Genomic DNA, 23,469 nt, shown 5'->3' with positions numbered 1-23,469 from the left:
TTGAGTCCTGTGAAGGATTTCTTCTCCCTGCTTCAGAGCTGACTACAATCCATGGAGGACACAAAGCTCAGATTCCTTATGTGGTCTTGGTTCATTCTGTTTACCAGAACCAATGACATCTACCTCTCCTTTGAGGTCTTCTGTGACAGTTACAGAACTCTGAAATTTCAGCTAGACATAAAGACTCTATTTCTAATCTTCCATTGCTAGAATCTCTTTCCTAAATTAAAGAGAACCAAGGAGAAATGGTATATGTAGCTTGTAAAAGCAAATGTGCCTACAGAGCAGTTCTTCATGTCTAGCTGCTTGCTCCAGTGTGAGGACAAGAACTAGTTTCTGGAATGGAACCCATCTGTGGGGCATCCGGAAGGAGGTGGGGTGGGGGCATGTGTTGAAGGATCTCCATGTTGACTGATCCAGGACTGCCCACATTCACTTACTTATTCTTATTTGTTTGAGACAAAAATCTCACTATGTAGTGTAGACTGGTCTTGAACTTCTGACCCTCTTCCATTATCCTCCCAAGCACTGGAATTACAAGCTCATGTGTTTGACTACTTGGTCCTTAGCTGGTGGGATGCTCTGGAATATTGTAGAACCATTAGGAGGTGGAACTTCACTAAAGGAAGTGGATCACTGGGGGTGGACCACTTCCTGTCTGCTCTCTGCTTCCTGACTACAGATGCAGTAAGACCCGCCTCTTCACACTTATGCTACCAAGCCTTCTTTGCCATGCTGGACTGTGTCTCTCAAACTGTAAGCCAAATAAGCCGTTACTTCCTTAATTTGCCTTGTCAGGTATTGCTGCAGCAGTAACAAGGAAAATAATTGTGGTGGTTTGAAAGAAAATGGCCCCCAAAGGGAGTAGCCCTATTAGGAGGTGTGGCTTTGTTGGAGTGGGTTTGGCCTTATTGGAGGAAGTGAGTTACTGTGGAGGTGGGCTTTGAGATCTCATCTATATTCAAGCCACACCCAGTGTCCAAGACTACTTCCTGTTGCCCATGGGTCAAGATGTAGGAATCTCAGCTCCTTCTCCAGCACCATGTCTGCTTGCACACTGCCACGTCCCAATATGGACTAAACCTCTGAACTGTAAGCCAGCCCTAAATGTTTTCCTTTCTAATAGTTGCCACGGTCATGGTGTCTCTTCACAGCATTAGAAACCCTAACAAAGACAGTAATCAACATGAAGAAACACCATGTTCTTCTTTGCCAGCACTCAGCTTCCTGGCACTTACTGTTGAAACATATGTCCTACAGGAAATGGTACTTGTGGCAGATGAAGAGGGAGAGCCAGGGTGAAGACACATTGGAAGGACAGGGAGCCGGCTGTTAAGCAATAAGAAAGGGTTTGGGCACACTTCATAAGCATCTTGGGGGTTGGGGTTTACCTCTGTCAACTGACTGTACTGAGAATGGAAATGGATCAGAACTTGGTATTGAAAGGACCATTTAATAGCAGGGCAGAAATTCCTAGTCTAAATTCCCACATGTTCCTGCTCCCCCTGTCCCTTGCTCTACATAGTTGGATCACCTGCTGGCTTCTGGTCTGCATTCTTGTTAGCCCAGGATATTCCATAGTACAGTCAAGAACCTCTCCAGTCTGCTCTGGCAAGCAAGGGAGAACGTGCTATCACTTGAACCTATTCTTTGACAAAGGGTATGTGTGAGATCTAATGACCGCAGCTGAATAAACACATGCATAGGATTTAGGGACTACTTTTCTGTTTTCACTGTCACACTAGAACACCAACACAGGCTCCCATGACCTTGAAAGGCATTGGGCTTTCCCTCACCAGCAAGCAGGCAGGCAGTTTTGCAGTGGACATCAGCTGGTCCCTCTAATCAGTTCCCCTATGACACTGTCAGCTCCCAAAGATGGAGGGCTCAGTCTTCCAGACACTGTTACTTCCTAGGTGCCAAGGCCTTTAAGAGCTGAATGCCAGCTCTTAAAGTATATATTTCACAACTCAATAGCTGTGCCAGTCTCTCACGACCAAAAATATTGTAAATACCCTCCAAGAAAGACACCTTTAAAATCATAAAATAAGGCTGGGCATGGGTGATTCACAGCTGTAATCCCCATACTTGGGAGTCCAAGGCAGGAGGATTGCTTTCAGTTCAAGACTAGTCTGGGCTGCAGAGAGAGACTGTCCACACTCCCCACATCCCCCAACAAAATCAGACCCGAAGGCAGGTTGCATCACCGATAAACTGACCTTGTCCTCAGGTGGCGCCCCTTCATTATTCCAAGGGTGCAGCATCTCTATGGTCCCAGGAATGGGGGTGAAGCCTTTGGCGCCCTCTCCACAGTGGCATATCAGCAGCAAGAGCGGCACAACTGTAGAGAGCAAAGCGGAGTCCAGAGGACCGTCTTCCCACCCAAGCCCCATCGTTTAGAGTTCACACTGGACGAGTTCACAGAGCAAAGCGGAGTCCAGAGGATCGTCTTCCCACCCAAGCCCCATCGTTTAGAGTTCACACTGGACGAGTTCACAGAGCAAAGCGGAGTCCAGAGGACCGTCTTCCCACCCAAGCCCCATCGTTTAGAGTTCACACTGGATGAGTTTACAGAGCAAAGCAGAGTCCAGAGGTCCGTCTTCCCACCCAAGCCCCATCGTTTAGAGTTCACACTGGATGAGTTTACAGAGCAAAGCAGAGTCCAGAGGTCCGTCTTCCCACCCAAACCCCATCGTTTAGAGTTCACACTGGACGAGTTCACAGAGCAAAGCAGAGTCCAGAGGTCCGTCTTCCCACCCAAACCCATCGTTTAGAGTTCACACTGGACGAGTTCACAGAGCAAAGCAGAGTCCAGAGGTCCGTCTTCCCACCCAAACCCCATCGTTTAGAGTTCACACTGGACGAGTTCACAGAGCAAAGCAGAGTCCAGAGGTCCGTCTTCCCACCCAAGCCCCATTGTTTAGAGTTCACTTACTTAAAGCTTCATTTTTCTGTTCTGTGTTTCTTCCTTGTGGTCCAACCTTTGCAGCCTTGCTTTGGCTGACTTACACCAAAGCCTCTGACTCAAAGGTCTTACTCTCTACAGAGAGCCCATCTCTGGCCAGTGAGCAGAATATTGTGATTGAATGAGATTATATGTAAATCAGAAAGACCAAGGCAAAGGTGGAATGCTTTTAAAACTACTGCCCCGATTTTTTTTTTCTAAGTCCACTATCTAAAAGATATGTATCAGAGTGGCCAAAAGCAGCCAAGAACGGCGGCACATGTCTGTGATGCCCCCAGTCCCTAGATGCTGGGGAGACGGAAGCAGGAGGATTGCTGTGAATTTAAGGCCAGGCTGGGCTACAGAATGAAACCTTGTCTCTAAAGCCCCATCCAAAACAAACACACACACAACCTGGGGGAGGGGGGTGGTAACAACAGACTAAAACATCAGCATATTCTAGAACATCAAAGCTATTGTACTTTACCTCAGAGTGGGGCTTTGCACAAGACCTAACTCCCTGATGCCTCAGTTTACCTTTCAATTACCTAAGTACTGTTTTCTTTTCTTTGGTTTTTATTTTTATTTTTCAAACAGGGTATTATATACCCATGCTGTCCTTAAACTCAATATGTAACTAAGAGAGACCCTGAAGTTCTGACCCTTCTGTTTCCTCTTCCTGAGTTCTAGGGTCACAAGTGTGTTATACCCCCATGTTTAGTTTTATGTATTTTAGAGATTGAGCCCAGGGATGCTAGGTAAGCCCTCCACCACTGAGCTACACATCCAGCTCTTAAGTACTGTTTTTTTAAAAATTAATAGTAATCAAGTGCCGTGGGCTGAGTGACAGGCTAGGCTTCAGAGACGCTGGGATGGGATGGCAGGACATGGAATCCTGGGTAAAAGATGCCTACCCAACTCCATGGTAAATCAAAACAAGTCCCTCACCACAAACAGAACCGATGGGCTAGAGGTCCACTGTAACTTGTTGAGTTCTGTGTATTTAACTAGATATCTACAAGTGTCTTTAATGGGCCCTTCCTCTTTCCATGGAGACATCCCAGGCTGTCTTGGAGGTGGTGCTCTGCCCAATTTCAAGTAGACTGGTACTGTAGGTGACTCCAGGTCTTTGGAGACTGGAGGGCTGGGCACAGCTTGTCATTGTGAGGACACACCAAGTGCTTTGAAAAGGGTTGGCTGCAGCTGGTGCTGGCCAGAGGCAAGCAGAGCAGCCTGGGGTGGAGGCAGGGAAGCCTCAGTGACTTGAACATACAAAGCATGGTTGGATTGGAACATACTACCTTTGCAAAAATAATCTTATAGCCACATGGCACATGCATGTGGCAAGTCTTTTCTGAAGATATGAACACTACTGACTCCTGGCATTGGAAATACAGCTGAGTGACAGGACCCGCCCCCCCCCCCCCCCCAGCTCATCGAGATACCCACAGGAGTTATGTCAAAAGGTGGAAATACAGCTGAGTGACAGGACATCCCCCCCCCCCCCCCCCCCCCCCCCCCCGCTCATCGAGATACCCACAGGAGTTATGTCAAAAGGTGGAAGAGCATGCAATGCTCTCCATTTATCTTAACATTGACCCTCCAAAGTGTTCTCATGAGGTTAAAGCAGGAGTGTAAGGAAGTCATCCTGGGCCCAAGACACTCAAGACAGGCTCTGAAGACTTACGCAACAAGAGCAGGAGGGCCAGAATCATGAGAGCGATTGCTGCGGGGGCCAGGCCAACGTAGTTGTCGTACTGGGCTTCTGCACAGCCACCGCCCCTCAGGCACTCGCACACCGTGAGCTGAAGGACCTGCCTCTCGGGGCAGCTGAAGCCTTGGCTGTCGGAAATGAGGAAGGGGATCTCACTTCTCCCGGGCTTCTGCTCGCTCTGCTGCAGCAGCACACTGGTCCCTGTGAGAGGGGAGGCACAGGGAATGAAAATGAGCGGCTGCTGAGGGGAGAGAAACTAACCCGGGGAAAGGGTCTGGTGTAGCTCCAGGTTTAAGCTTTATTCCCAACCAGCTCCCCATGGAGTTCGCTCTGTGTGCTCCTCAAATGTGTCCACAGATTTCAGACCAAGTTGAACTAGCAATGGATTAGGGTTGGACTAACTTTCCTGATGATTATTTTTAACTAATGTGTGTGGTCTACTAAATTCCAGGAACAGCCACCACACTGTCCAGTCAGTGGGAACACAGGGATGCAGGAGATGACATTTATATGAATAACATTTTCACTCAAGGGTGTTTATCTTACCCGTTATTAAAAAAGAAGCTACCAAAGTAGTTTTTAAGTGTAGCAGAAACTGCACCGTGCCAAGCCCAGTTTTGATAATTTTCAGCACAGGCTCATCTTATTTTTATCTTGCTCTTCTCTTCGGTGGCAATACTTCTCTCTGTATAGCCACGATTTTGTTTCTTTTCTTAAGAAGTTTGGTACTGGCATTTCACATTATTTAAACAAGCATTTTAATACAGTGAGACACATATAAAAAAAAGACAAAGAAAGTAAAAGATGTTAGCACCCGGCTGCTGAGACAGGACAACAGCAGAGATCGAGGCTAGCACAGGCCACAGAGTAAGGCCTTGTCTCAAAAAACAAGCAAATAGAAACAACGAGAGAGAGAGAGAGAGAGAGAGAGAGAGAGAGAGAGAGAGAGAGAGAGAAGGGAGAAGGAGGGAGGGAGGGAGGGAGGGAAAGAGAGAAGGGGGAGGTTACATTCATTCACTTTATTTATTTATTTATTTATTTATTTATTTATTTATTTATTTATTTATTTATTTATTTACTGTGGGTGTGGCTATGCCTGTATGTTCCAGGACCATGGTCAGCATTGGGAGATTAGAGGTGGGTCCTGGGTGTAGAACTCTGTAGTTAGGCTTGGTATCATGTGCCTTTTCCCATTGAGTTATCTTGCTGACATTATTTCTTTGAGACAGGGCCTACCTATGTAGGCTAGTCTGGAACTTGATGTGTAGTTGCGGCTAATCTCAAAAAACAGTCCTCTTGCCTCTGCCTCCAAAGTGCCAGGGTTGTAAGAACCACTGTACCAGGGTTGTGGTGTGTATTTAAAAAAGCCAACATTAAAAAGTAGTGGGAAGAGCCAACAAAATCTTTCTCTGAACTATTTTAAGGTAAGCTACAACAACTGATAAGATGGTTGCTGATAACTGTGCTATAAACCTTTCTGAAATAAACACAGCTTGCTAAATAGTCTCCTGGGTAGAATTTTCTGCACTTGAGACTGTCAAAAGGACACTCAAAAGTTCACATCAACGAGAAGAATATGGCCAAGATATGGTGACTGTGCCCACCAGCACTGGGTTAGCATGCGTGTGAGACCCTTTGCCAGGTCATGACCATCACAACCTAGTTTTGTGCCGTTCACCAAGTTACATCTACATCTCAGTTAGGCCAACAATTCTCCACCCACCATCAGGAAATAATGTGACCAACAAAGATTAGATGAGATCGTGTATGCAGAGGGCCTGGAACACAGGACATGCTCAATAAACTCGATTTTAAACAGAATCATTATGAGAGCACTTTACAAATGTGTGATTGCTGTACATGGGAAGGCTCCAGTCTCCCCAGCTTATGAGACAAAAGTACTTGAAGGGATATTTGGAGCAAACTCAGCCTCCTTTAAGGCACGTTAGAGAATCTTTTGTACTTTCCACGGGTCTGTAAGAGGAGCTGAGATACTACTGTAGGTTCAGAGACTCATTTTATAAGCCTCTTGAAAACTATATTGGAGATGACATTGGAAGTATAATTTGAGAGAAGAAATATGGTCTACATTATTATTGTGACTATTATTTTTGATACAGGGTCTCACTGTGTAGCTCTGGCTGGGTTGAACTCGCTGGCCTTGAACTCCCAGACGTCTACTTGTTCTACCTCCCAAATACTGTGACTGAAGGTGTGTGTCACCATGCCTGGCAGGAAAGTAGACTGGGAATTAAACTGGAAGCAAACGTTATAAAAATCTTAGTTGTCGATTATGCTTATAATTTAGATTTTGATGTAGTTCAATAACTCACTTACGTTCTTGATGTATTATCTTCCACTTCTCTGCTGTTCCAGAGGGCTTGTCAATGATGGAGAAACGAAATGGCCCACTGTTCTGGGGTCCATCCAGATCCTCTGCAGTGACATTCACATATGGTGCATCATCACAGATCCTCTGTACTGGCTCCACCAGTGTGGGACAATTGTCATTGACGTCTTCAACAGTGATAATGACTGTGCCAGTGATGGTTTTCTGAGGATGATCTTGAAAAAAACAGGAGAGAGTTCAGACTTCCGAGTCTATCACTGACCATGGACACAGTTTCAATACAGAAGCCAATCAGGAAAGGAGGGGGCGCTAACCACTGAGGACACCTCTCATCGCAGCTGGGTCTCAGATTTGAATCAGTTCTAAGTCACTAAGTAAGCAAGAATATGAATGTTTAAATTGAAGAGATGAGCCTACTATACACAGAACATAAACTTCTGGTGCTGGAAGATAACATCTGAATGCATTTAGTTACACAAAACATCTGTTTACCAACTTACCACTGGATATAGCCACAACCTTTACAGTGTAGGTGCCATTTTGGACATATCTAGATTCAAAATCTGGAATCTTCACAAGCTTAATTTCTGAAGTGGTAGAATCCACAGAGACCCAGTTGTCTATATCTTCCACTTTTGCATATCTGTTACAAAACAAACACCAAATTCATTGTTAATTCTGGATACATTGGGACTAACATCTGGACCTCCTTCTTAACTATATCCCATTGATACACTTGTTACACACACTGGATTTGAATGTCTCAAGGTAGTGGAATAGGCTTATGATATATAGTATATTGAGATGCTGTGAATATTTAAAAATAACTTTAAAAAACAGTGGTTGCCTTAAGTGGAAGCACCTAAACATTTGGAGACACTGCATATTGTTAGGAATGATGGTGTTCAGTAGAATTGGCTAAAAGTGAAAACAATGCATTTCTGGGTTTCTTCTCTGAAGTGAGGGAAATCACTGTGAAAAGCCAACTATGAGAAGGCACAGAGAATGTGCTCATATTAAGCTTTCGGAATTATATACAGTGAGTACTATTGAGTTTAACACATAAACATACAAACACAAGCCAAACATATGAGTCTCTTGGTTCAATCAATCAAATTAATGTTTTCTAGTAAGTAGCTATTTAAGCACACAAGGATGGCTAATTTATAGTAATATTTGTGTACACGATTTGGAAACAATCCACTTATATATTTGAACTGTGTTTTTTATGCCCCTTATTATTGTTACTAGTAAATGACTAGAGAGGGACGTATGATCCAGAACTTGGGAGGTGGAGGCAGAAGGACAAGGAGTTCAAGGTTATCCTTGTCTACAAAGTGAGTTCAAGGCCAGCCTGGGCTAATGACACCCTGTCTTAACAAACAACACCTAAAACTGTAAAAATAAAACTATACAAAATAAAATGTAAAAAGCAAATGGCAGTACATTTGGACTTTCACAAGTACTTCTGAATGTCCTGTCAGGAATTTTAAAGCAGGCCTTGATTTGCCTGCCCCATTTTTCCATTTTCATAGCCATTACATAATAAGGTAATCTAATCCACACGTCACAAGAGAATATGTTATGTGATGTCATTTAAAGAGCTTTGCTACTGACCTATTGTGGGGCTCAACATTTGGTCAGAATAGCAGCTCACATGTTATCTCAAATATCCATAACTTACTGAATGAATAATCAGTTTAATACCACACTATGACAAAAATTAAAGACGTGATTCTTTTGCTGTCCTTATTAAATTGTATTTAATATTAAATGATGTTTAAGTGCGCTTATCTGCGTGTGGCTATGAGCATGTGCATGCAGGTGTCCTCAGAGGCCAGAAGAGGGTGTCAGTTACACCCAGAGCTGGAGTTGCAGGTGACTGTGAGCCACCTGAGCTTCTCAGAACCGAACTGGGTCCTCTACAAAAGCTGCAGGTACATTTAAAAGCTGAGCCACCTCTCCAGATCTTACCATCCTTATGAAGACTTCAAAAGCAGCAACTACTAATGGATTAAATGATTTAACTTAGCTGTGCCTCCCAGAACTTAGGAAAACTCACGGACGTGAGTTGATGGTCAAGGTCACTCCCATTCTAAGGATCTATAATTACATGCTAAAGAAGGAAGTAAGACTCTTTTGAGACAGAAGCATATCTTATCATTCTTCAAAGAACACACATCATTTTTGTAATAGTCACAGGCCCTGATAAAACTAGCAAAATTTAAAAAAATTGTCAGGAAGCCATTTTCAACAGGTGGGTATTAGAACACACAAGGTTCTCATCGAATGCAGAGAGAAATGGCACAGGATTTCCTGTTCTAGGGACTCAGTTCGGGGTTGCCCTGTCAGGAGATAGAGTCATGGAGGTTAAAAGTAGACTCCTGCAGAAGGGCAAATAAAAGATGGTCACAAAGACATTTAGTGGAAGGTGCTTATTAGTATTGATTTGAGGAAGTTATCTACTCTATGGCCGATAGATTCCATTAATGGAGACTCAGGAAATATAAACAGACAGTTGGGGAGCCTTCCTACCACAGCTGGCCCTATTTGTAGATGTTTTATGGGGTGTCAGCACCCAGGAACACAGGCATAAGGCAGATGGGCACCAGAGCATCTTTGGCATTGAGCAGAAGGTCCCCAGAGCTGTGTGTCTGAGCAGCTTAAAGTCAACCCACATAACTTCATGAACAGCAGCTTTGTAGAAGGGTCTTCCCATGGAGTGACCCTCGAGCTAAGAGAGAGATGCGCGTTGATAACCCTAAAGTGCGCCAGTGTAAACTGACACTATAGAGACTAGACACAATGAAGTCCTTTTAGCACAGTGACAACATCCACTCAGTTCCTAACAAATGTGTTTTAGTAATGACCACTGGGACCCACACACACCCAAGTTCACTGGGAAGACGGCTCAGTGGTCAAGAGTGCTTAGCCATCTTGGAGAGGACCTGGCTTCCGTTCCCAGCACCCATAGAGTGGCTCACAACTGCCTATAACTCTAAGTCCAGGGAATCCGGCACGCTCCTCTGATCTCCGTGGGCTCATGCACACATACACATTCATGTGGTACACAGAAAAGCTCACACCTCCTGGAACTAAATAAAGTGGCTTAAATAAAGATTAATTCTCAAAATTTATTTGTACATAAAATGACTTCTCCCATATTGAAATGTGTGAAACTATTCCCTAACCCGCCAACCCCCAAGCTGAAGACCTACCTAACACAGGGCCTTGCATTTGCTAGGCAAGCACTCTACCACTGAGCTAAATCCCCTCTTCCAGGAATGTGTAGAACTATTAAAAAATGTGTGTGTAAAGCAGAATTTGTGGCAAGATTCTCTCATCATTCGCCCATTTGAGACAGGGTCTCCCTGTGGAGCTCAGGTTGGCCAGGATCTCAGAATCCCCCTGCCTCAGCCTTCACAGTACTGGGTTATAATCGTGTGCTGGCATCTTTATTATGTGGTTAATCTTATCGGCTACTTCCTCACCCACTAGTATGCTGGGAAATAAAAGAATTTTAGAGTTATTTTCTGACATGCTCTCTTAGTCTTCTCTAGTAGAGCTGTCATGGAGGTGACTAGCCAGCCTCCACCTCCACACAGAGGCTGAGGGAAGGATGGAAATCCCTCCTTCCTCTAACTACAGGCTCAGTTTGGAGAGAACTGACTTCACGGGCCTTTGGCAAACTGTAATTCTGGGGCATGAAGGAATGAGCTGCTTAGACGTCGTAATGAGTTTCGAATACCGACATTTTTAAAAAACAGGCATGTAAGGTAATTAAAACCTAGAAATACACCCATAACCGTATCTTACTTTACTTTAGCTGCTTGTCCAGTGTCTTCATCAAAAACCTGAAATTTTCCAATCGACCGGCTGAGGCTGGATCTATCCATCGCCTCACTAGCTCGGACGGAGACAACACTGCTCTTGAAATGAATGCCTTCAACCACGTTCTTGACCTTGACAGTGATGGGGATGGGCGTAGCCTTGAACTTGTTCCTAACAGACTTGTGGAAAGCTGCTTTATTAGTGACAAGGATGCTGAGGTTGAGACTCTTCATTTTCTCATAGTCGACTTCCTAGAGAGACAAAGCCAGTTACTGCAGAGGAACCAGAGCACAGGAGCACACGCACAGAGACACCTGGACTCCAATAACAACACCCACGGGAGCCGCACTGAGCGGTCCATTCTACACCACAGCAGCCAGCGGCAAATCCTGCTAATCTGGAAATCCACAAACGTGGAGTGTTTAGGAGGTTTCATTATTACTGTTCTTCTTCTTTTTTTTATTCTTTGAGAATTTTATGCAATGAATTTTGATCAGCTTCATGCCCACCTCACAACCCCTCCCAGATCCACGTCCACTTTCCTTCTCACTGAACTCTGTTCTCTCTCTCTCTCTCCCCCACCCCCATGGACTCTGGTTTGTGCCGTTCAGTTGCTCTTGGGCATGAGGCCTGCCCTGGAGTGTGTCAGTACAGCAGACGTCACACCGTTACAGAAAACTGACTCCTTCTAGCAGCCATCGCGTGCTCCGCAGTGAGGGTTGGTACCGACATTTTCCCCTCCGTGCTGGGAATTTGTCTGACTTGAGCATGTCCAGGTCTTGTATATGCTGCCACGGTCTCTGTGAGGTCACATGTGCAAAGAAACACTTTCTTTGAAGTCATCTACCACCTCTGGCCCTTACAATTATTAGTATTTTGGGGTAAAAAAAATATAGCTCTTCCTTGGCCTGGAACTCACTCTGCAGGCCAAGCTGGCCTTGAACATGTCCCTGTCTTTCTGCCTCTCCTCCTTAGGTGCTGTCTTAAGTGGCCTGATCCACCACGGCTAATATAGCAAGTTTTTGTAACGGTTATAATTACTTTCAGAAACATATATTTCTATTTAAAAAAATAGCAAAAGTGGTTCTTTGCAATGAAATTAATGGGCATTTAATAAAAATTAATGGTCTGTAACATATGTTCCATGGATCTGTTTTTCATAAATGGGGATGTGGTGGCTGGGCTGGATAGTTTATGTCAACTTGACACAAGTGGAAGTCATCTGAGAGGATGTTGTCTCAATTCAGAAAGTGCCTCAAAAAGATGGGGCTGTAGGCAAACCTCTAGGGCCTTTTTAAAATTAGCGATTATGGGGGAGGGCTCAGCCCACTGTGGGTTGGGACATCCCTGGGCTGGTGGTCCTGGGTTCTATAAGAAAGCAGGCTGAGCAGGACAGTAGGCAGTACCCCTCCATGGCTTCTGCATCAGCTCCTGCCTCCAGCCTCCCCAATTAGCTCTTGGTTGTGGTGTTTCATCAGGACCCTAACTAAGACAGTGGTATTGTCTACTCTGTTCCTAAGGTAGGTTTAGTTTTTTTCCTTTTTCTTTTTCAAGACAGGGTTACTGTGTAGCCCTGGCTGTCCTGGAACTCGCTCTGTAGACCAGGCTGTCCTCAAACTCACAGAGATCTGCCTGCCTCTGCCTCCCGAGTGCTGGGTTAGAGGCATGCGCCACCACCGCCTGGATTCTGAGATGGATTTACATTGCACCTTAACATGATAAGGAATCCGATCTTCCCTGGTATAAAGAGAAAGCCCAGGGAGTACATTTAAATAAGAGCCCTCTCCCTCCCCTTGCAGCAGAAGGCCAGTGAGTATCTTAGCTCTTGGCTGCTGAGTCCAAGGAAGATCAGCCTTCCTTCGAAAAGCTCTTTGTCAAATGTGCTGTTTACAACACCCATTGTGTAGTTTGCGCGATCACTATGTACACAGCGTGCGCTCGCACTTTCCATTTTAAAGACAAATATTGGGATTAAGCTGTGCTTAACTCACTTAGTCATTCTGTTACTAGCTTTTGAGCAACTTACAGTTTTTACATAAAATTGATTTGTTCTGAGAATTCTTATGCAGCCATTTCTTTTTCCTGTGTTGACATATGTGTACACACACACACACACACACACACACAAATAATACAATCATCAGGAAAAGAAAAAAGACCACCCTCCCGAGGTCACCTGGACTCCCCTTTCATTGCTCTTCCCTCCGGCAGTGTTTGTGTAGCAGCTGCAGGTGTGGACGCGTCCCTAGTGACTGGATGACCTTGGCTCCTTTCCCTGTGCATTTGCTGTGTGTTACATCTGTCCTGGGATGTGCTATGTAGACCAGGCGGGCTTTGAAGTTACAGAGATCTGCCTGCCTCTGCCTCTGCCTCCTGAGTGCTAGGATTAAAGATGTGCTCCACCACTGCACCTTGGTTATTATTGTTATTATTATTATTATTTAAGACAGGGTCTTGCTTTGCAACTCAGGCTGGCCTAGAACTTACAATGAAGTCTAGGTTGGTCTTGAACTTTCAACAGTCCTCTCTCTAAGTGCTGAGATTATAGGTACAAGTCACCACATCCCATTAAGTTTTAATTTGTTTGGCACTGGGGATTAAACCTAGCACCTCACACATGCTGTACCTTTAGTAGCTCGCTAAGACTACTTAATTCACTTTTTCCTTCACAGGAGGCACTGGAAAGCAGGTCACTGTGTTCCAAAATGCAGCTCTTACAATACTTACAAGTAAAATCACTATAGATTTGGGTTCAAGAGGCAAGTTACGGAGCACTGGCCCATCAAGCTCACACTGGGTAGCAAGCTTCCTGGAAGTGTGCCATGATTCTGAGCAAGGCTGGTACCAGTTGACGTTCTGGTAAAGCAGTCGTGAGAGTATGGAGCTCACAATATGTTAGTCTCTCCGACAGCCACAGTCCTGCCCTGGTGGCAAACACTCACAGCTTACCTTGACGAGGGTCACGATCCCTTCATTAGTCTGCGTGTCAGTCTCAATGTGGAAATAACCTCCTTCATTTCCTGATGCAAACGTGAAATTTGCTAACCAGTTATCCGAGCCTACTTCATCTGCATCGGTGACTTTGATACGCATGACTTCCACGTTGGCTTGGTTTTCCTCCACCACCCCTTCATACTGCAAAGCATAAACACACAGTTTTTAGTAATGCAGTAAAACATTTCAGTTGGGACTCAAGAAATAGTACACCTACTCTAAAAACAAGTTACCATTTTATTTTCCACCACAGGTATGTTGTCATTGACATCCAAGATCCGAATCTGCACTTGAGCTTGCTGTATCGGTTTATCAGTTATCTGCCCATCAGCATCTCTAGCTTCTACCGTCAAGGAATAGCTGCTGTACTCCTGCAGAAAAAAAAATGAAGACGATCCATCTGAGGTAGAAATTAATATCTCTAGAAGCTGCCTTTCTGGGTTTGGTTCACTCCACCCTTAGGAAATGGACGACGGCCTGTTTCATTCACAAGTAACCTCCGTGGCCTGCTATTATTGGTGTGGAGGTGCTGTTTACATGCAATCAGAGCTTTTACAGAAGGGCAGAAAACCCTAGAGGAGTTTTTGATAATCCTTAACTGTGTCACTGGGAACAGTCTTAGGAGATGGTTTTTCCAAACAAAGGTGGACTGTTCTGCCCTGGAGGTGGCGTGGGACTGAAGTGGGCACTTTGTTTTGCTCCTGTACTTTTTCATCCCAAGTTAAATGCTAAGTCAGGAAGACTTGGCCAGGGGAGGTAAAACTTGAGAGGCTTGGTCCAGATTCCTGCAGGGAGGAGGACTCCTAGGAAACCTGTCCAACAGATGCCCTGAGATGTCAAAAGTCACGCCAAAGCACCTAAAGAAAATCCCAAACCAAAGCCAAACAACAGTGTACCCTTTTCTGGAGGTGAAAGCAGGAGGACCAGAAGCTCCTGGCCATCCTCAGCTACAAGAGAAAACATAAAAACTACTGCACAGCACAAAACAAAACAATGGAGAACGTGAACCCTTTCCTTACATGCGGTCTTGCGTCTATGGCTCCAGCCAGCGTGTCGGGGCTCAAGGGGCTCAGCCGCCATTTCAGTGTGGGAGGGTCCCGTGTGGGACAGAACCACTCAGTGGACGGAGGAGAGAGAGCTGCGTCTCTGAAGCTAGCTGCCTGCTTGGCTGGACACACACTTACTCCTTTGGAGCCTCAGTTTCCTTATGTGTAAGAGCTGGATTGGCCTCAGGGTTTCAGTGTGGATTACACAAGGTAACCTGGTAACTGCCCGATAAGTGGCAGCTGTGATTATCAGCTCCATGTCCACACTACAGGGATAGCAGTGTACTTGGAGGAACACTCCCTCACTCCAGTTTCATGTGAAAGTGCGTCAGCAGAAGTTAGGAGTCATTGGTCACATTCTCTGATTTCAGAGATCTCAATAGGAATGCTGGCCAAGGTCCTTCCCATTTGAGTAGTTGATTCTCAAACATCTGCCTAAGATTTACATCTGGTAACATTGCAGTGTCCTCGGGACTGCTAACACTTTCCTATGTTACTAAAATCTTTGTGCATGTGGCACTTAAAGATTATCTATCTCCTCTTTGATTGAAAAATTAGAATTAGGGGTTGGAGAGATGGCTCAGTGGTTAAGAGTACTGGAAGCTTACTCAGAGGACCCAGATTTGGTTCCCAGCATCCATGTACTGGCTCTCAGCTGTCTCATAACTCCTGTTCCAGGGATCTGATGCCCTCTTCTGAACTCCACAGGCACCAGGCATACATGGGGTGCACAGACATACATATGCAAGCAAGACACTCATATACACAAAGCTAAAACTTTTTTTGAACTAGAAATAAAAAAAATAAAAATATTTGAGAGAATAATCTTTCCAGGAAACTACTCAAATTCTCAAAATTTCTTTTGAGATTCAAAGAAAGAATTTTCTCCATTATGAGCTTTTTAATTTCGCTTTTTGTTTTGACACCAAGTCTCACTATGCAGCCCCGGCTGGCTTGGAATTCTCTTATGGAAACCAGGTGGCCTCAAACTCACCGAGATCCACTAGCCTTTGCCTCCTGAGGGCTGGGATTAAAGGCCTGTGCTATCATGCCAGGCACTGTCTGAGAATCTGAGTTTCACAATGTGGCTCAGGATAACTTGGAGTTCCCTATGTAGAACAGGCTGGCTTTGAACTTGTGGAGCTTTTCTGCCTCTTTCTTCTGAGGGCTGGGAGTGCAGCTGTGCTCAATGTCTGAGTCACATGGTAAAATTTTTTAGCCTTCATGCTAAGTTTTCCCGATCTGGTGCTTATTTTACCCATTTCAATATGAATACCACACACCTCAATCTGGACTGGTCACATTCCAAGAGCTCAACAGCCACACGTGACTACTAACTACCATATTGGGCAGCACATCCCTACATGATAATTCTTAGAGTTATTCCATGAGTGAGGAATGCAGAAAAAATAAAAATTAGAAAACCAAACAGAGTGGAGAAACTAAAAAGGAGAGAGTGTAAAAAAAAGAAGGTGGCATATAACATTAACTTACCTCTCTGTCCAAAGTAAAACTGCTTGTATAAATCTCCCCTGTGTCTTTATTTAGGTAGAACATGGGACTATTTGCAGGCTCCTGAGAGACAATTCTGTAGGAGATTTTAGAATTCAGGGTATTGGGCTCATCTGCATCTGTGGCGACGATTTTCATCACAAGTGTATCTGGCATTAGGAATAAAGGTGTTGAGGTAAGGGTACTTGCAAATTCTTTCAGCCGTTCCCTATAAGGATCTGGGTTCTTATCAGAATTACACTATATCACTATCGGAAATTTAATTGGATGGGGACAGAGAGATGTCTCAGGGCTGAAGGCATTTGTTGCCAAGCCTGACGAACTGAGATCAACCCTTGGGGTCACATGATGGAAGGAGAGAACTGACCCTCACAGGCTGTTCTCTCACTCCACACATGTGCCATGGAACTTGTGCACAGGCATGTATGTCTACACACAGAATACTAGGAAAGTTTTGAAAAATTGCTGCATGAGGGCCACACACTTAATCTAATAGCCAAGACTGAGAACTACTCGTGACCCTGGATGCTTATTCAGATGCAAATAGATTAGGATTAATACAACTATTAAAGAGAAATCTCTCCTTTGGGTCTTAGGGAGAGCAGTGCATTGAACAATGTCATCAGCAGACCTTATAGTGAAAATAATACAAACCACAGACCAACGACAGACACCCCACAGTAGCCCAAAGTCAGGTGGCTGCTTGTTTTTGCTCATAAAATTTTACTAGAACACAACCCTGTCCAATTTACACAGTGTCTGCAGCCAACTTCCCCTTACAGGGCAGGCTTGAAGAGTTGCTATGGAGACCTTATCTGTTGTGTCAATCTAATCTATCATTTTTTTCTAAAAGACCAAGATCCTTAAGGCCCTTTAAATTTACAGTAATAAAAGAGGTCTGAACCTGGAGTGAGGGGTTTATTATCATTCTTCCTATGAGTAATACTCAAGTTTTATTAAAAGATAGAATTTTGTGTTTTTATATATGGAGGACAAATGACCTTGGTTGTACATACCCGCCCCCACCCCCCACAATAAAAAGGAAATATATTTGGGTCTAGGCCTGGAGAGATGGCTTAGTGGTTAACAGCACTGGCTGCTCTTGGAGAGAACTCAGGTTCAGTTCCTGGCATCCACATCAGGTAGTTTACAACTGCCTTGACTCCAGTTCCAGGGGATCTGGCACCCACCCCCTCCTGGCCTCCACAGACTCCTGCCCACAGGTGGTGCACATACAGACAAGCACACAGACGCAAACACGTAGAATTAAAAAAGCAGTACGTTCTTACGTGCAGCACTCAATTCTTCAACAGACCCAGCAAAGACATCCTGCGCGAACACTGGTTCGTTGTCGTTGATGTCGAGAACTTTAATGCGTAGTTCTAAGGGTTTCTCCAGGTTGTTTCCTCTAGAGTCCAGTGCATAGCCAGTCAGCTGAGTTGTGACAGGAACAATGACAGATTTTAAGCTAAACTAAATCAATTGCTATAGCATAAACACAAAACAAGTCATAACTGTAATCAAAGAAGAACTACAAATAAAGGTAAAATTGTTCCTTCTTACCAGAAAATATGGCGTTTCTTCCCGGTCAAGAATGCTGGTAATGTTCAGGTCTCCTGTGTTTTTATCAAAGACGAATATACCAAAGGGTGGCTGTGTAATTCCCTTCCCAGTGTATTTATAGGTGATTTTTATTCCCTGTTCTTCCGCAAGGTCAGAATGTATCTAACATAAAAAGAAAAGAGGAATGTCTCAAGTTAAAACCTTTATAATTTATAAAACAGTTTAATGACAATGTCCTTTTCAAGGTGTCATGATATAGACAGGAGGCAGGTGGCCTGGGACACGTAGTGACACTGGTCATTTGCTCGGCCTCCCTGGGTTCAGTTCTCTCTGTGAAATGGAGAGTAGGACAGTGCTCACCTTTTGTGACTATTGTGGAGTTGAGTTATAGCTGGGGTACATCTTGGAGGGGCAGTAGATTTTTTTTCTTTTTTCTTTGGTGTACTAGGGTAGAAACCAGTGACTTATGCATGCTTACAGAGAGCTCTTACTGAGCTACACTCACCGGAAGTAGGCTTAATGAGATAGTCCAGGCTAGCCTCCAACTTGATATGCAGCCGAAGATGACCTTGAACTCCTGATCCTCCTGCATTTATCTCCTAAGAACTGAGATTCTAGGCATGTGCCACCATACCCAACTCAGGGGGAGGATGCTTTAAATTTGCTACATACAGTAAGAACTCCAGAATCAAAAACTACTTTCATAAATCCATCCACTTGCCTGAAAGGTATGAATAGAGCATCTTCCCAGACAGGGGTGAATACACTTAAGCACTTTTTCTGCTTGGAATAAATACTTTGGCAAATCAATACTGTTTCTAACCTGCTGGGTGCCCTGCGGTTGTCCTCGTTTTTCTCCATAAGCGATCTTATTCCTACCTATGTTTTCATTAGCTGTGTTTCCCTGTGTCCCTCCCCCAGGCTTCTCAATTTCTGTAGTTTGTCGTCACATATCACTGAAGACATAAATCTCTACCTGCCCGACCAGCTCTCTGTACTCAAAGCTTAGGATTAATGACACATTCTTCCCACAGTTTTCCAACATATGCTGGAGTGGGCCTGTCGTGAGTACTGATTTTAGGTGGGGAGTTTGGAAAGTGTGGATAATTTCCTGAGGTATTTTGCCTTCTGTGTAAAGTATTTTGAAAGATGTATTTTATTTTTAATTATGTACATGTATGTAGTGAGATGGGGATGGAAGAGTTTGTGCATGTGACGGTCGAGGCCTGCAGAGGCCAGAGGGAGGCGCCACATCTCCTGGAGCTGTAGTTATGGGTGCTTGTGAGCCTCACGAGGTGCTGGGAACCAAACTCAGGCCCTCGGCAAGAGCAGCATGTGAAACCAGCCCTTCGGTTTTTGTGAAAATTTTCCTTTTAGCAACTTGTATAATTAAAATGAATAAGAACAGAGAACACCAGTTGGACTCAAGAGTCAGTGTTATGGAAACCTATTGACAGACAGTATGAATGACTGAGATACAAAAATCAGAAACAAAACCAAAGCTGAGCAAAGTCCAAACAAAACACTCAGTTGCCTGTGGTACACATGCCGCTTTGTGAGGCCAGTGAAAGACAGTGGAAGTCTAGATTTTAGAAGGCTTTTATAAACCAGTGCGGTGGGGCTGGAGAGATGGTTCAATGGTAAACAGCACTCTGGCTGCTCTTGCAGAGGACCTGGGTTGGGTTCCCAGCACCCACGTCATAGCTCACAACTGTCTGTAGCTCCAGTTTCAGGGGATCTGACACATACTGTGTATGTGAAAACACACGTACACAATAAAATTAAAAGTCAAAAGCAATGTTTAAAAAATAAATAAAAATAAATACAGCAGGATGCTAGAAAAAGGAAACTATTGTCTTTGAGTCTATAACTGAACTCCTCTTTTGGAAGCCCTTTTCGTATAAGATTGGAGAGTTGAAGATCAAGCTTGGATGCAGGCGAGCATAACATTTATGCCGATGTTCATGGGACACCCACTGCTCAGGCCAGAGCACAGGCAGGACTGACAGCCCTAAGGACTGAGGCTCGCATGGAGCCTCTGTGCTAATGATGCGGGTAACAAGCAAGCAGCGCCTGACCAACGTCTAGCACAAATATGCTGTACGCCAGACTCAGACAGGATCTGAGGACAGAGAAAAAGAGTGAGGTGGAGAGAAGGAGACATTTCAACAGGGACGTGATGAAGTCATGTGCCAAAAATCCCTGTGGGGAACAGACTCCGGGAAGAGACACCAGCAAGGGCCGAGGGTGGAAGGCTGGAGTGAACTGTGGCAGGTTCAGTAGATGCAGTGAAGGAGGGGATAGAAATCCAGGATGGAGAGAGGCCAAGGCCAACAATCACATGAGCTCCCACTGACCGTGTAGGGGCATTCTTCCTCTCTGCCCTTCCCTTAGCTGATTTCAGGGCCTCAGTAATAGGGTGGACATGCTTGGGTTTGTCTTCAGAAGTTTGCTCTTGCTAATTCCAGAGAGTGGATGTCAGGTGGGTGAGGCTCTGGCAAGAGTGAAATCAGGGAGACCAGGCGGGAGGTGGAGGTGACAGGGACTTTAGCGGTGGGACCGAAGAAAAGTTTGTGTCGCAATGTGGGGGCAAAACTGATAGTAACAGCTAGATTTTCAACCTGCAACCTAGGTAGGGGGCCTCCAACTTCCCATCGCGGCTAGGAGCGGGGACCCGTGAGTCCCACCCCTCCTGAGGAGGCAGGGCTGTTCACGGTTGCTGGAAAAGATGGTGTCATCTTCTAATGGTATAGGTCACCGGGGACAATGTAGGAGGAAAGAGAAGGGAAGGGGAGCCGGAGGGTAGCAGGGAGTGAAATAACAAACACTCCCAAATGTGGAAAACTATTAAATACAGAGGAGCTTCAGCAAGACGGCTTGTGGGTAAAGGCGCAGCTGTCAAGTCTGATGACCTGCGTTCAGTGCCTGGAACACACGGCAGGCGGAGAGGACAGACTCTCAGAAGTCGTCCTCTGACCTTAGATGGCTGTGGAGCTTCCCCACACAACCAATGTAAAGTAGTAAATAAAAACAGTGGAAAAAAAAGAACTAGAGTGACAGTGCCAGTCTCAGAAGTGGGCAGAACAAGAACAGCTTTAAGGAGACTAGCCAGAGGGGTTGCGTGTTCAGGTTTGTACAGCTAACTTAACTTTGGGATTAGAGTGCCCCAGGCTGGGACTGCCATGAACTTTATCTGAAAATTGGATTCCTTTTGTGGAAAAGGGCAGCTGTCAATCACTGCAGAAAACAGGCATGCAGGGCTGTCCCAAGCCAAGAAGGACACATGTCACAGTCATTCTCCCTCTCAGACCTCAGTTCCTGGCAGCTGCTGTTTTTTCATGATATTATCCTTTTATGAATATTGTGAGGTTGTGTATTAGACTAAGGCTGACCCAACGCCAGATTCCCTGAGTTGTGGCTGAATCAAATCCTCAGATTATGTATTTGAGTGTTATTGATGTTGCATTGTCTGCAAGGCAAGTTCTGGTCACTTTCAAACATACCCGGTAAGTACAGTACCTAATTTTCCTTATATTGGAAAGTGGACAGAGTAATTTTCATACACCACAGCCTTAACTCCCTGCCCCACATATCACCACCACCACCACCACCACACACACACACATACACACACACACACCATCACCACCACACACACACACATACACACACACACACACACACACACACACCATCACCACCACCACCACCACCCCCCCCACCCCCACCACACACACACACACACACACCACCACCACACACACACACACACACCACCAGCACACACACACACACACCACCAGCACACACACACACCACCACCACACACACACACACACCACCAGCACACACACACACACACACACACACACACACACACACACCACCACCCACACACACACACACACATACACACACCACCACCACCATACACACACCACCACCACACACACACACACCACCACCACCACACACACACCACCACACACACACACACACACACCATCACCACACCACCACACACACACACACACACCACCAGCACACACACACACACACCACCAGCACACACACACACACACACACACACCACCACCACCATACACACACACACACACACACACACACACACCACCACCACCATACACACACACACACACCACCAGCACACACACACACACCACCACCAGCACACACACACACACACACACACACACACACACACACAGCTACATATTGCTCTGTAGCTGGTACCTTGGCAATTGGGTTCTTTCTGGAAAGGTCCTCTCCCTCGCGCAGAGCCACAGGGGCGGTGATCCAGGCACGCTTTTGCCGCACCAAGTGGGTGTGCTTAGGGAGCAGTTTGTCTCCTCTTCTTGCGCTGAAAACCTGTTAACAAGGTTACCTTCAATCACTACATCCCCACGGACATTCTGCAATTCACTAAACTTAAAAACAGTGCATAGTTTAATGTATTCATTAAAGTAATCCTAATCGATTAAAAACAAAATCGTGCAAAACTTAAGATACGTCTTGTATTTTTTTAACAAGCTTCACTTCCATAGAGAAAATTCTAGCAAACTCTGTAGGCACAGGAGAGAGGCCTCCCAGCTGGTAAAGTGGCAGGGTCTGCTTTCCATAGTAAGAGAAGGTTTCCAAAGCGAGCTCCACAAAAGACCAACAAACGAGCTGGCCCCTTACGATTAGAAGTGATACTATGCCAAGGGCTTCCTTTCTTTCTGGCTGACAACTGAGTTCCACTTTCTGTGATGACTTTTGGGTTGAAAATACATGACTTTGTGTTTTAGGACTTTCTCTTCAGAAATGGTTGATAGAAATTTGACCCCAGCAGGCAAGGTCAGACATGCTGTAATCCAGCACTTGAGAAGCAGAGGCGGGGTTCTAAATCTGAGGCTAGCCTAGGCTCTGGTTTAGCTCCGGCTTCCCACCCCTACCAACTGGTGAGTCATTAAGTTTGCCCTTTTCTTGTGTTTTAAAACTCGACATGGGAAAATTATTTTACATATTTTCAGTTAGGTTTTATAGGGAGATTTTATATAGTTCTAAGTATTTACTTATTTAGTGTGTAAGTGTGTGTGTGTGTGTGTGTGTGCGTGCGTGCGTGCGTGCGTGCGTGCGTGCGTGTGTGTGTGTGTGTGTGTGTGTGTGTGTGCGCGCACATGTGTGCCTCGTGGAGGTCAGAGGACAACTTGCAGGAGTCAGTTCTCTCCTTCCTCCATGTTCTTGGGGATCGAACTCAGGTCCTCAGGCTTGACAGCAGGTGAGTTTACCTGCTGGGCCATCTTGTTGGCCTGTAGGGATTTTTTATCCAAGGAAAATTTCAGTGTAGTTGACTTAGTACAGAATAATTCCGCACCAGGTTTATCTCTTCGTTCTACCCATTTTGTTGCTCTAAATAATCATGTGTTTTATTTTAAAATGTTTACACTGCCTCTCATTTTTCTTTATTTTTATTATAAAATTTTTAATAAAATGTGAATTATGACTTAAAACA

At 45.0% G+C, this 23,469-nt stretch overlaps 1 protein-coding gene across 1 annotated transcript in view; it reads right to left on the bottom strand.

Annotated features, from left to right (window-relative positions):
* Nucleotides 1-23,469, bottom strand: part of Dsg2 (desmoglein 2) — a 46,853-nt gene that overhangs the window by 5,632 nt on the left and 17,752 nt on the right. The window contains exons 3-13 of the mRNA XM_028886544.2: nt 22,209-22,343; nt 17,955-18,116; nt 17,681-17,825; nt 16,374-16,540; nt 14,067-14,204; nt 13,789-13,974; nt 10,825-11,090; nt 7,509-7,651; nt 6,996-7,223; nt 4,632-4,859; nt 2,220-2,341 (exon numbers count right to left, since the gene is read on the bottom strand). Coding sequence (XP_028742377.1) covers nt 2,220-2,341; nt 4,632-4,859; nt 6,996-7,223; nt 7,509-7,651; nt 10,825-11,090; nt 13,789-13,974; nt 14,067-14,204; nt 16,374-16,540; nt 17,681-17,825; nt 17,955-18,116; nt 22,209-22,343 — 1,920 coding nt within the window. The remainder of the gene's footprint in view (nt 1-2,219; nt 2,342-4,631; nt 4,860-6,995; nt 7,224-7,508; nt 7,652-10,824; nt 11,091-13,788; nt 13,975-14,066; nt 14,205-16,373; nt 16,541-17,680; nt 17,826-17,954; nt 18,117-22,208; nt 22,344-23,469) is intronic.

This window comes from Peromyscus leucopus, chromosome 19 (genome assembly GCF_004664715.2).
Source record: "Peromyscus leucopus breed LL Stock chromosome 19, UCI_PerLeu_2.1, whole genome shotgun sequence".
Classification (NCBI taxonomy): domain Eukaryota; kingdom Metazoa; phylum Chordata; class Mammalia; order Rodentia; family Cricetidae; genus Peromyscus; species Peromyscus leucopus.
Note: the sequence above shows the minus strand (reverse complement) of the source record. Positions and strands in the feature narration are given on the sequence as shown.